Consider the following 13,880-nt stretch of genomic DNA (forward strand, 5'->3'; position numbering starts at 1 on the left):
TTTTATTCTCAATCGACGCTTCCTTAAAACTTCCTTCTGCCTTCCTAAAGACTGTGTACAAGTATCAGTATTTTTTAATTTTTGCATCTATATTGATATTTGTTTTGCATAAAGCAGGCTGGCAAAATCTGTACCTTGCTTAGTTTGTATTTTTGAGCGTTAAAATAGAATTTTCGGTGCTATGGTTTCTGACAAAAAGTCGCAAATTTTGAGGGCTCCCATCCAGATACTAACCCCACCGGACAGGGATTGTGGAAAGCTGTCAGACGCGCAGAGTACACACTTCATGTCTGCTTTGAAGCCAATTTTTCTCGATTTCCTCCTATTTTCTTCAATCTTTCTGGGTTAAGTATTTTACTAGTAACTACACATCTTCTCGGGGGCTGTTGACTAAAACATTTACCGTAGCACTATAATGATTTACCATACCTTATCAATAAAGGGCAAAATTACTGAGCACTGATTGGCTGAGACAGAGGGCATTTTTTTCTTAATCGAGGGCATTTTTGGTAATCAAGAGAGGGCTTGATTACTTGATCCTGATTGGCTAATTTTGCCCTTTATTGATAAACAAGTTATCGCATGAGTCCTCGTACTATTAAGGATTAATTGCACTTGTGTTTTGGAAATTTTCCAAATTGCCCTCGTCGACTATTAGTAATAGTCCTCGAGTAGCGAAAAGCGTGACGCTTTCTTTCGTTTTGTTCCCATATAAGTATTTCTTCAACTTGCATTTGCTAACTTCATTATTGCCTTTTCTGTCCGACTAGTTGGGTGATACCAAGGCTTACTATACTATTGACCCGTAGCCCTTGCGGGCGAAGGGTCTAATTGTTAAATAGTACTCGGCCTCATGTGATTACCTATACAAAACAATATTGTATACTATTAGAGCTACATATTATGCAAAGACAACTTGAATCTCCTGGAAAACCTAACTAACCCTAACAGTTATGGGATAAAGCACTTTGTGAAGTTACTGCACTACCACACGTACGCAATGCGCGCCTATTTTTGTCATCGCCTCCACATGTTACAACAGTATGCAAAGTTTTATCGGAAATCTATGACAAGTCCTATTTCTAGGGAATCACATTGAGAAGAGTTAAGTATCTAGGAACCAGCAAACTCATGATGTTAAACCTGGGAAACACAGCTGTGAGACAAGGCTCTGACCATCATGCCAACCATGTGCCTGCTTTTACTTCAATTAGTTTTACAGCCTAGTAAGCCATATCAAATATAGTTTATGAAGTTTGTTGTAAGCCTTACCATAATTCATCATTGCTAATAAAGCTTCTCTTCCAAGGCCTTTCCTTCTACAAGATGGTTCTGTCAAGTTTCAAGGAAATTCTATTTAATATGGTACAGTTTGTGACATTTTGTTTGGCTAAAGTATAATTACTATTATAGTAGTTGAATGATAATTAATTCAAACATGTCTCAGTTATAAGGGCAACATTTATACAGAAAACAGACTCTTTATGTGTGTGACAAATCAAAGAAATTTAAGCACAGCCTGTTCAGGCAAGCGACAACCAACCTGAAGGGAAATATCACTTGAAGTTGGCAGTGTGAGATGCCTACTAGAGGGGGACATGGGGGGGCCCTAAACACCGCAACACCGCAAAAAAAATTAACGAACACCGCATCACCGCAAGAAAAGTCGACGAAACACCGTCACCGCAACAATTATTTTTAGCTACATGATTTTAACGTCTACACTTGACATAACACTTTTTAATTTAATTTATACCTAAACAATTTTCCACAAAATAAAAACAACAAAATCTACTCCTGTCAATGCATGCCTACGTGTCGATACTGTTGATACCCGTAAATCAGTTTTCTTGTACTTACCCGGAGAGGTCGTTTGTATGAAGTTCCATGAACATTACTGAGAAGTTGCCCCGAAAAGCTGCCAAGCGATAAAACAACATTTCCAGAGTGTGGAGCAAATAATTTCATTTCACCGAACACCGTAGCTTGCGAAACACAAACATCGCACACCATTGGGTTTGCGATCACCGCAACACCGCAAATTGAGATTTTATTCACCGCATCACCGCATTGAAAAAACCATCAACACCGCAAATCCCCATGTCCCCCTCCTACTACTGACCAGGACTGCAATGCAAACTGAGGATAATATGCATACAGCTGAAAAACCCCAGACCTTTACTAAGGTTATATTAGTGGAGGGTTTTAGACTTAATTATTGGGCTTAAAGTTAGCATAAGGGAGGGGCATTAAGGTTTAGGCTCAGGGTTAGGAGTTGCAGCCTGTAAGGTCGGGAGTTACAAGTAAGGGTTCAGTACCCTGGCTAACATGAATAACATTTCAGACAATATGATGGAGAGGACATGCATACAAATCAGCAGGACAAGCTATCAGTTCCTAGGACACATGTTTGCCAATTTTCTTTTTATATCAAGCCCAAGTTTAAAACAATAATGTTGGTTAAACTCAATAAATTCCCATCTTCTCTATACTTTGCTCCCAATGGCAAAAGACAATTTCAGACCTTTAAACCATTGAACTTATCAGATTGCAAGACAAATTTACTTGTCAATGGGAGGTGCTTCAGAAGTAAATGGGTTATAAGATTTGGGGTCTGTTCCACCTTTCAAGTCTGCCCTTGAAACATTTATTGCACAGTAGATTTTTCAGGAGTTGTGAGGATTGATTGGTGAGTTTTTATTTTCTATTATTTTGTAAAAAAATAACCATTTTAACATCTATTTTCTTTCCTACTGTGCTTAGATTTTTAAGTTAATTATCCACGATGGTAATAGCCAAAATATCACCATTTATACCATGCCATAGAAAATACAGCAAATAATAATGCTCGAAGCCATTGTAAATTCATCAGCATTAATTTTCACCAAACCTTCCCATTGATCAGTGCAATTAAACGTTATCATGCCCAACCTTTCCATTGTGCCTTGCTGGTCAACGTATTTTCTATGGCATGGTATAAAATAGTTATGCAATGCTTTCAAGTGACATACCGTCGAATATCCCACTCGTCACTTGTATTTTCTTGGCATAAACACTCGCCTAAAGGCTTATGCATATACCAAGAAAATACCTGTGACTTGTGGGATATTCCATGGTATACCACTCGAAAGCATTGCATAACTACATGTAGTACTTTTACAAATACATGAAAGCACAGCAAGGTTTTAAAATCTGTACGCATTCAGGTTTAAACATTATTATCATTATTGTTATTACTTTTCCATAACGAAAATGAGATGAACAAAGAAATTACTTGGTTGTTACTGCCAACAAAATTCCTGTCAAATGACAGTAAGGTAGGTTCCGGTAAGTGCTCTTACAGCAGCCTTGTAGCTTCAATGTCTTTCAATTGCAGCAAAACTGGATGCACAGGGACCAGATTGGAGAAAAATTTTTTCGGTAACAAGACCTTGTTTAACAGTGTACCACTATTAAGGCAATAAGAACACTTTTACCTGCTATCATAATTTCTATCTCTGCAATATCATCATGATTGACATCGAGGAAAAGATTTACATCGCCTGCCATGCAATCTTTCAAGAAGAAAAACAACAATCCTCAGTGAAGACTGTCAGAGAGAATTGCAGTGTGAGAATACTGCTAAACAAAGAAATGTGTCAAAATGTGAAAAGTGTGTGCAGGGAGTGTGTGTTTTAAGGGGTACACAACATGACACAAAGTCACACACAAAGTAAGGTATGCCATTGGTTCTCTTTTCTTAACTCTCTTTTCCTGCTGCTCTACATTCCCAGAGGGACTAGTGTCAGTACACCAATAAGTGCAGAACCATTTTTATTCATTTAACTCATAATGTTTTACTAAGGGGTCCTAATTTCCTTGACAATGTCGTCCTTGCCAAAGCTCTCTATTACTGAGAAGAGGTAAGAGATGGGGATTACAGTTTATTGTCACTAAAATGGACTCTTACCATTTAAAGGAGTATTTCACTACGACAAGGTTCGCATTGCAACCTGTTTGACATAATATTACAGTGGATATGATACAAATGATGATACCCATACTATTGTTTGTAGTTTAATGAATTCTACCCCACTTCCTTGAATCCTGTCTTTGATCCTATCTTCCTTATCTATATACTTTAAATAGGATAACCCGTTGACTCCTAGGTGTGAGACTTACATGTAATACAGGTTTTACTAAACTGTCTAATGCCAAATGATTTTACTCGTCAGAGGGCAGCGGATGAGGAGTCAATGGTCAAAGGGTTAAACTATAAACTAGCTTTCCTACTTCTAACTAAACAGTCTCAGTGGTAAGTCACATAAATTTGTAAAACTAAAGATGTTAACCCCGTAATTGTAAGAATTCAACAAACAAACCTATCTCTGTCAACTCAGGTTGCAGCCATTTGTTTTTGTCCAAAATGATAAAAGTGCACTCTGAAAAAAGAGATTTAAAAGATTATCATACCAAATTTGGTACTAACTGTTATAGCACTTAATATTCACGAGTGTAAAAACATAATTTTTTTGTATTTATGGCATGGATGAGCTGCTTGATCCATTGCTGTTTATTCCCTGCCATGGTACATGTAATTCCAACTATTTATCCATCCATCAGTCTACCCATCCAACTTATCCGTCCATCCAAAAAAATTCATAAACTTCAATCATCTATTCACTTTAAAAGAATACAATAAGACAATGGAATATAAAATAATAACATGGAATAATAAATTATTTATTACTCAATGCTACTGTAATGTTAGTACTCGTTTAGATTTAGCTTAATTAAACCTATTCACCCTTAAACTGGCCTAAACAGGCCATACTTAGTATTTTACTGTCTAACGCCAGACAATTTTAAATACTCATCAATGGGTTAATGTCTCCTGGCCTGGGAGTGCACTCTGTCTTATGGCTGACAACTTTTTAATTATTTGTCAATAACAAACACCTTATTTTATGGTGAGAGGGTTAATTACTGGGTTGCCGTATGGCAATCCCAGTTGGAAAATGGGTAGAATTTCTCCGTTTTATTTATTTTATTTTTTTCCGTGTCGGTAAAAGTCTTGCCTGTCACTCCCCCGGTAAGTGGTGTCTTTGTGCATAGAGCCTTCTGCGGGTATTTTCTTAGGATCGAGAGGGTAGTGGAAATGCGTACATTTCTCTGGTGGACACAGTAGAATCATTAACTTAACTTGTACTGGCGTCGAAAGTCATGTAACGCAAATGGCATTTTAGTGGATCTTTGAACAAAATATACCCTTATGAAGCTCAAAAATGGCAAATCAATTGGATACTGAACAAGACAGGCGACAACATCGACAACAATCTGTCGCCCGTCGAGCCATCTTTTACCAAGTGTGCTGTTATGTAGAACATTGAAGATTTGCAGGGCAGCGATAATAGTGAATTCACAGACTAGACAAGGTGGATTGAATGGAATTTCAAGCGTTAAAATCGCTGAAAAGGTAAGATTATTGTCGAAGCGATGCCACAATTGTGTGTCTTAACAACATGTTCCTTTGATCTCATATTATTGTGTTTTCTGTCCAAATATGCGCTTGTTTTCGCTTTCGCTCAAACATATCTACCTTTATTACGTGTCCAGTGAATAGTTTTATCCTCTGGGATGAATTTTCCGTCGAAAAATCGGTTATTTGGGCGGTCAGTGTAAAACGCAGACTGCAGACCGGGGGTAAAATGCAGACTGAGGGTAAAATAAATATTAATAATAAAAAAACGAGTCATAAGGATAAAATAAAGATTGTTTGAAAGACAATCCTGTTTTACATCTCTCAACAACTCACATTATTATGACCGCAGGTCGCTACACCTTTTGGGGATGCGATCGTACGCGTTGAAGTCATCTGTGCTTTGTTTTTGCGCTTCCAGATGCATTGCAATGTTCCAAATTATTTGTCACACCGGTACATCGAGGGAAATCGATCGAAAAACCAACAATTATTACTTCGAATACCTGAATAATCTCGGTTGTCTTTTTTCGGTGCATCGAAATGCACAAAGAATTTCATGTATTCCGAGCAATTAGGACGCGGGGATTTCATTGGTTAAGCTATGCGTGATAACCCCTAGGGAGAGGTTATAATTGAAAATTACATCTTCCAGATGCAAAACAAACGAGCTTCTGAACTAAAGGATAAACATAACGTACACCAAAGCGAATGGATCCTAATAAGAAATTTTTACATCTCAGTCATACTGGCTTAAGCCGACTGAATTGAAACGTTAAATGGTTGCAAAATCCATGTTATCTCTGTCTTTGTTAATTGGTACTGTAGCCATGCGTGTCAAAATAAATTGAGTTATTGGGTAATTACTCGATTACTTTGTTCATTGCAGCAAAATGGACAGTTGAATTACGGGGTGGTGACTTCTTTGCCTAAAAGCAACTCACTTAACGAAACTGTCCTTTTTCCAACAACAACAAGGATTCAAACAGCTTCAATTCTTACAGAGTTCGATAAAAATCCGGATTTAAAACATGCGGTGGGGCAACCAAAGCGATGGGAGCTGTGTTGGGGTTTCAGTGTGAAAGTACAAATGGCTACTAACACTCTTATAACTCTTTTTTCATTATTATTTTATTAACCCGCAGTCTGCAGTCTGCAGTCTGCATTTTACCCTCAATCTGCATTTTATCCCTGGTCTGCAGTCTGCAGTCTGCAGTCTTCGTTTTACACTGATCGGTTATTTGGGTGGTTTTTGGCAACAGAGGTTAATTATTCGTAATGCGATCGCTTCCGTTGCCGTTAGCAATGGATCGCAAATTTGACACTTTTATCGCATTATCACATTACGCATTGAACCACGTTATCTATTATTCCTAAAAATCTAAAAATATTTGTGCCTTATCAGTTTTCAGTCGAATTTATGTCCAAGAAAGCAGATAAATTGCAGAAAATATTAGTTTTGCATCCAAAAATTCGTAATCAACGCTAAAATGACCAAATTTTGCCTGGAAAACAGATTTTACTGAGGGTCTAGTTTTCACGGAGGGTCTAGTTTGCATACAGTTACTACATTCTGCTAACTTTTTTTTGGTACCATGATGATATTTCACCCGAGACTTGCAATATCCAAAGACTTCCAAACACACCGTCCTGGAGATTTTTTTCCAAGTTGTTCAGATGGAAATTGTTTTCCTAAACAAAACCTCATCTCCAATGCTTGGCCTACAAAGTACTGTTTCATTTAAATGAGCTGGGGTGTTTTATTTACTGGGTTGCCGTATGGCAATCCCAGTCGGAAAATGGGTAGATTTTTCCGTTTTATTATTTTTATTTTTTTCCGTGTGCGACGGTAAAAGTCTTGCCTGTCACTCTCCTGCTAAGTGGTGTCTTTGTGCATAGAGCCTTCTGTGCATATTTTCTTAGGATCGAGAGGGTAGTGGGAAATGCGTAGATTTCCCTGGTGGACACAGTAGAACGATTAACTTAACTGGCAATGGCGTCGAAAGTCATCTAACGCGAATGGCGTTTTAGTGGATCTTTGAACAAAATATACCCTTATGAAGCTCAAAAATGGCAAGTCAATTGGATACTGAACAAGACAGGCAGTGGAATCTTAAAAGCGACGAGTAATGCACTTCAACAACAATCTGTCGCCCGTCGAGCCGTCTTTTACCAAGTGTGCTGTTATGTAGAACACTGAAGATTCGTAGGGCAGCGATAATAGTGAATTCAAAGACTAGACCAAGGTGGATTGGATGGAATTTCAAGCTTTAAAATCGCTGAAAAGGTAAGATTATTTTTGTAGCGATGCAATAGGCCATTTCCAAGTTCATGTCTGCCTCCTCTTCAAAGCGAGTCTAAGTGCGAACTTTTTCTTATGATAATTGGTTTGCTTTCATATGTAAAGTAGAACTAATTACCATCACAAAAACTTCACACTTAGACTTGCTTTGAAGAGGAGGCAGACATGCACTCGCAAATTTTCCGTTGAAAAATCGGTTATTTGGGTAGTTTTTGGCAAACAGAGGTTAGTTATTCGTAATGCGATCGCTTCCGTTGCCATTAGCAACGGGTCGCAAATTTGACACTTTTATCGCATTATCACATTACGCATTGATCGCTAATCCCATTATTCCTAAAAATCTAAAAATATTCGTGCCTCATCAGTTTTCAGTCAAATTTATGTCCAAGAAAGCAGATAAATTGCAGAAAATTTTAGTTTTGCATCCAAACATTCGTAATCAACGCTAAAATGACCAAATTTTGCCTGGAAAACATATTTTACTGTTATTTTTCTTTTTCGTTCAACTTTCGCTTTTATAAAATTTTTCAGTTGTCTGTAAATAAGTTATATGCTGTTGGAAAGCTCATTTTCTTAGCTTTAAAATGATGCATTTTTTCCCCCTAACTTTAAATATTTTTTGAGAAAAAAACCATTTTTTGGCGATGGCTGATTTACCGCGGTTTTCTCGCGGTTGGGAAAGTAGGGAAAAGAGTTAATTAATAGGCCGGTGGCCAGGTTTTTAACCTCAGAAAAGGATCTGTTTCGTCGTACAAACGTGTGAGGACCTGTGAGCCAATGGGCCTCTCTGCTGGTATGACTTCTGGGTGACCTCTTAATAACTTCTTACTAACTGAGCGCGAGGGCCATACTTAGCTCTCATTAACCGAGCAGGAGGTCTGTATGGGAGAATCTTGACCGAGGTCTGTACACACGACCGAGGTCAAGATTCTCCCATACAAACTGACTAAGCTCGGTTGATAAGATGTTTATTATATGGCAAACAAGAACAATCTATTTCGTTTAATGTAACTGGTTTGTACTAACTGACATTTTGCTTGCGAATGGCGATGAGCTGAACTTAATTCTGTCAAAGTTTGCTTGTCATCCTCTCTTTTGTCATCATGCTGTTTGGCACTTGCATAAATAAATATTGGTAGAAGAAAATACTCAATATTTTTGCATTTTAGTTTTCATCTTTTCACCGCAAAACATTACCGGTCTAGATGCCAGTCTAGATGGGAAAATCTAGACCGCAGTCAATATAGATTTTAGGCAATCAAATTCATCAATTTGGTAGTTCCCAGTCCTTCTGAGACAGAGCCATATAAGAATGGGGAATATTGGCCCGAGGTCATGGCAGTGCAGACCGAGCGCAGCGAGGTCCATACAAAAACGACCGAGGGCCAATATTTCCGAGTACGGCTCGAGCTAGCTCAGTTAGTAAGTAGTTTATTATATGGTTTTTTAATTACCTTTTGCTTTGTTTTTGCAAGCACGTAATCGGCCCGTGGGCATTACAGGAGAATAATGCCCTACAATTCAGTCACAATTAGCCAATCAGAGCACGCGTAATATCGGCTACAAACACAATCCATATAATAAATGGTCTTAATGACCCCCCAACTTGAAAACAATTGCCTGAAACGCTGCACGTACCACAGGCAACCCGGTGTACCCTCACGGAGGGTCTAGTTGGGTTTAAAACCATGAGGCAAAGCCAAGTGGTTTTAGATCCGATAAAGCATGACATGCAAGCCTCAGATGTATGTACCATTATTGAATGGAAGGATTTCACCAACATTCCACAAAAAGCATGTCCCTCTGGACCCAGTTCTTCAAAAACCGATTAATTAATGCTAATCTGAGATTAAAAATTGACCAAGGAGTTTATTTCCCTACTCCCAGATGCTGTTCAACGCAGATATTCGGCAAAACTTTACATTTAGAAGAAGTCAATCTTGAAAAACAAACTTATCAGCAAAAGAATTTTCACCAAAAAAGTTGAAAACATGGAACAAGAGTTTATGCTAAGCCTGGATTAACTTAATCGGCTTTCCAACAACCGGCCCTGGTGTCCAGAGGTGCAAAATGTGAGAGGAAGATATTAGCATGCAAGAAAAACAAGATTAGGCATTATTACTATTCATTATATAAAGAAATCTAAAGAGTGTTTTATCAGCCAGAGGGTTAGTTTAAGCTCATGCATATGGCATTACAATATCGGTGTTTCAATAGGCTGTTAGGCTCATAAATTATTAATTAATACATTCTTGAAGATCAGTATAAAGTATGATCATTAATATCCAAGTAAATTTTTAATTGGCTTCTTTTTTCCCAAATGCACGGCTATTATGGCTCAAATGTTTCCATATGACAAGACAAAATTAAACACAGGTCTGAGTAAAAATCTTGAGTAGCCGTGATAATGCAGATTTCAATCCACAGGCACGACAACCAGACCTCAGAGGTGACACTTGGTAGGTATAATATACTTTTATGTATTTTTCTTCTTTGTTACACCTACAGCTACCAAACCTCACTATTTTCGTCCTGAAACCAGGTCTGTTGCATGTCATATTCCTGTTCCAGTGAAAGTCGTTCAGATGCAGTTTGTTCCAACAGTTCAGTAGACTGCATCCACTCATGATATCTATTGATACATAATGGTGCAAGAATAACAGCAATAACCGTATTGTCATTGAAACAGGGAAGGGGAAGTTGGTAAATATTATCATACAAACAAATTAATAGATCTGAAAGAGACCCAATGCCTAATTCATTTATAAGTGAAATTGTGCTCCAATTTCAAGCCATCCAGGCTGGAATAAAAACCCATGACCGTGCAATAGCTAGACCATATAAATATTCTCAGTATTGGATTGGCACTACATTTGTAGCTTGCAATGGAGGATAATGCGGGGGAATATAATAAAAGGTATTTGCATTTGAAAAGATTTCCCTGCTTTAGCCTCCATTCCAAGCTAGTTCCAGTCCAATACTGAGAGTACGATTATGGTCTATTGCACTGATCTGCTCTACCATCTGGGAGACTGGTCAGTTGCAAGTTCGTAGTCTATTATAAAAGGTAACCAAGGTAAATGATTGTGAAATAACTTCTCCGATAAGGATAATAAACCGTAGGCCCCTTCTCACTACCCTTCAATGTTCATAAACTCTGTGGGAAGTTAAAGATCCCTCACACTAGTTGAAAAGAGTAGGGTATGGAGTTCCCAGTGTTGTGGTCTGGCCTTTCCTTCAGCAATGTGGTCTGCTTGGTGTAATCTTCTGAATAGACTACTGATCAATGAGACCACATAACAGCAAAACAGACAGTAGTCAAATTGAAGGAGTCCAAGTGCTGAAACTGGTAAACCTAAACTAAATGAGAGATACTTTGATCAGCAGCAGAAATGATTCAAAGTGAGAATACCGGTAGTCAGTTGTAAGCAACTTAACCAGATGCAGATGAGACCAAGCTTGAATGAGATTTGAACCCATGCCATGCGACTGGGCTGCACTGCTCAACTATTAAACTGAGCTATCAAGCGAGTCAGTTGCGAGTGAAATGAAAGGCACTTTTTATAACTGGCTTGTAACGACAAAGAATGAAATGGTTTTTAAAAGTTTTAAACCAGGGGAAAATTTGAAGCACAAAATTTACGTTTTTTATAATATTTATTTCACAATCATTAAAATGTTGTTTATTTACCTTGTATTAAGAGACCTAAGGTATTCCTTTGAAAAAAACTCTTTATACGATTTATTTGCGTCTTTTTAATTGTACACAACTGGCTTGAGTTTTTTCCTTTTTATAGATATGAAGAGATTTGAAGCAGTATCGCGGCAGTAAACAGTAAACGGCAATGTTTAAGGTCTCGGTAAAGGAAAACAAGGTGTCTGCGGAAAAATGAAATTGTAGCGCAGCTTTTTTTTGTATTGGGTCAAACTATACATGTACATCATAATTTACTAACAGATTGAAATATTAAAATAAAGTTTTTAGGTACATGTATTTAATATTGCTCTTTGGTTTTAAGGCCTCAAACTCAAACTCAAACTCAAACTTAGAATGACCGAGTCTAGATCTGCTGCAGAAGCTCCTGCCCCTTCACTTTATTGCAAAACTAACCGCACTTTGGTGCATTTTATTCGCAGATGAATGCACTCCAATACCGTGTGAGGAATTTTTGATATGTTGAGAATTGAAGGAAATATCACTCACCAAAGTCGAATCTCTCATCTCATACTTACTTGTAAAACGTGCCATAAAATCAGTCTCCGAAGACAAACGAAAAATTCCTCACACGGCATTTGGGGTAGTACAATCATCTATTAGAATTGAAATATTGGAAGCAATATCTTAAAACCCGTTGGGGCAGGAGGCCCAAGAAGTTGTAATTTTAGCGTCAAAATAAACCCCTAAAAACCAAGCTTGAAGATTTCGTGTGTGATTGACATGATACGTCAATCATTTTTTGCACACCGATTATGGCGGGAAACAAAGAAAAGCAATTTTAGCCGTTTTAAAATTAATTTTTCTGAAATTTATTTCGGGAAAATATACTTCAGAGCCCACCAATTCAATTAAGATTTTGCAAAAACGAAAAATTTGAGCGAGACACCTAAATTTCATCTTTACCAGAGAACTTAAGAAGGGAGTAAGTATTATCAGTGAGAGAACTTTTAGGAGGATATCATTGACGTCACTCATTGTCATTGATGTGCCAACCAGAGCCTCATTGGCTGTCGAAACAATGGGTTTTTTTGGTTTACTCTGGTTTGGCACAATTGAATAACAAAAGCAATGTTTGTAAACATGATATTCTTCCCTATTCAATTTTTAAAAGAACGAGTAAAGTATCTTTGAGTGGCCCCGCGGGCTCGTCAGAAAAATTAAATGGTTTAAACGAACGAGTAAGGTAATCTTTTACATGGCTCGGCGACTCCGCGGTTCGGGAGTCGCGTCCAGACAGACGCTCAGCCACTCAAGGCATACCACTGACAAAAATACCAGTACTTGTATTTTTGTAGTAATAGCCAATCTTTTTTGTGCTCTTCCTATTAAATCACACTAACCTCGGAACATGGTTTTTTTATTAGGGACCAAAAACAATCTTTTCTCCTATCCAGAAACCGTAATCTCCGTTTCTTTCTCATTTTCCCGGTCCCGCCCCATAAGCCGGGATCACAACTACATGTGCAACTTTAAATGAAGACCAACTTCGCCGTATTCCATTCTCTCCACGTGCCTATTCATGCGGCGGGAAGGTGAACGATCTTGTGACCGGTGCGGGACGGTGTTGATCGATCACTTCAATAAGGTCAAGATGGCAGTTTGTCACTGAAACTGGCTCTCTGTACTCCACGCCGGTGTTATCTTGTCCAGTTCCTGAATTTCCAGTGGTTGGGGATTTGCTGAAACGTCTTCGTTCATCTCTTGTGTGTTTTCCAGTATGCTCGATGTGACTGACTGGGGACAACTTTGAACATCGATGAGTTGCGCGTAACGGTTTTGTGTCCGTCGCTTGCGGTAATCATCGATCCTTTTTTCTCTTCTTCTACAAGAGGCACTGGATTAAACGGGGTACTGAGCTTGTTGGCCTTTGGTTGCTTGACTAAAAAACTGTATCTCCCAGCTTGATATTGCTTTCTCTCACACCTAGCTTTTGGTCAGCATACGCCTTTATCTTCTTTTTTTGCTCTGCGTCTCTCTGCGCCAGGTTCTTCTGGGTCTCAACAATGGTTTGTTGGCGGACTGGTGGCGTCACTTCGGCAGGGTGGTTTTGAGCTTCCTCTGGTTAAGTGCTTCGCATGGTGAGATGCCAGTAGTCGAGTGAGGTGTCGCCCGATACTGCCGCAGAAATTTGTTGAGCTCTTTTTTCCAGTTCTTATGCTCGATGCGGTTCTCACGCATTTTTTCTAGTGTCATCATGAAACGTTCTGCCTCGCCATTTGCCCTTGGCCCTTGAGAGAGGCGTGATCTTGCGGTGTTGAAAGCCTAAATGCTCAGCAAAATTCTTGAGCTCCACGCCGTTGAAGGGGGGTCCGTTGTGTCGCTCTTTAGCACTTCAGGAATCCCTTGTCTTGCGAAAATTGCGTCGAGCTTCGGGATTGTGGATCTGGCGGAAGTGGATGTGA

The 13,880-nt window shown here is 38.7% G+C and overlaps 1 protein-coding gene across 3 annotated transcripts in view; it reads right to left on the minus strand.

The window, feature by feature from the left end:
- LOC138060335 (N-acetyltransferase 9-like protein) overlaps window positions 1–12,918 on the minus strand; it is a 16,117-nt gene extending 3,199 nt beyond the window's left edge. For 2 of the 3 annotated variants that reach the window (XM_068906089.1, XM_068906088.1), the window contains exons 1-5: window positions 12,819–12,866; window positions 10,283–10,392; window positions 4,362–4,421; window positions 3,477–3,554; window positions 1,273–1,332 (exon numbers count right to left, since the gene is read on the minus strand). In XM_068906089.1, coding sequence (XP_068762190.1) covers window positions 1,273–1,332; window positions 3,477–3,554; window positions 4,362–4,421; window positions 10,283–10,379 — 295 coding nt within the window. In that variant the 5' untranslated portion in view covers window positions 10,380–10,392; window positions 12,819–12,866. Of the gene's footprint in view, window positions 1–1,272; window positions 1,333–3,476; window positions 3,555–4,361; window positions 4,422–10,282; window positions 10,393–12,818 lie in introns of all 3 variants that reach the window. The other variant, XM_068906087.1, reaches the window with a different exon arrangement.
- Between the last annotated feature and the right edge of the window lie 962 nt (window positions 12,919–13,880).

The sequence above is a fragment of the Montipora capricornis genome, chromosome 8, assembly GCF_036669925.1.
Source record: "Montipora capricornis isolate CH-2021 chromosome 8, ASM3666992v2, whole genome shotgun sequence".
Classification (NCBI taxonomy): Eukaryota; Metazoa; Cnidaria; class Anthozoa; order Scleractinia; family Acroporidae; genus Montipora; species Montipora capricornis.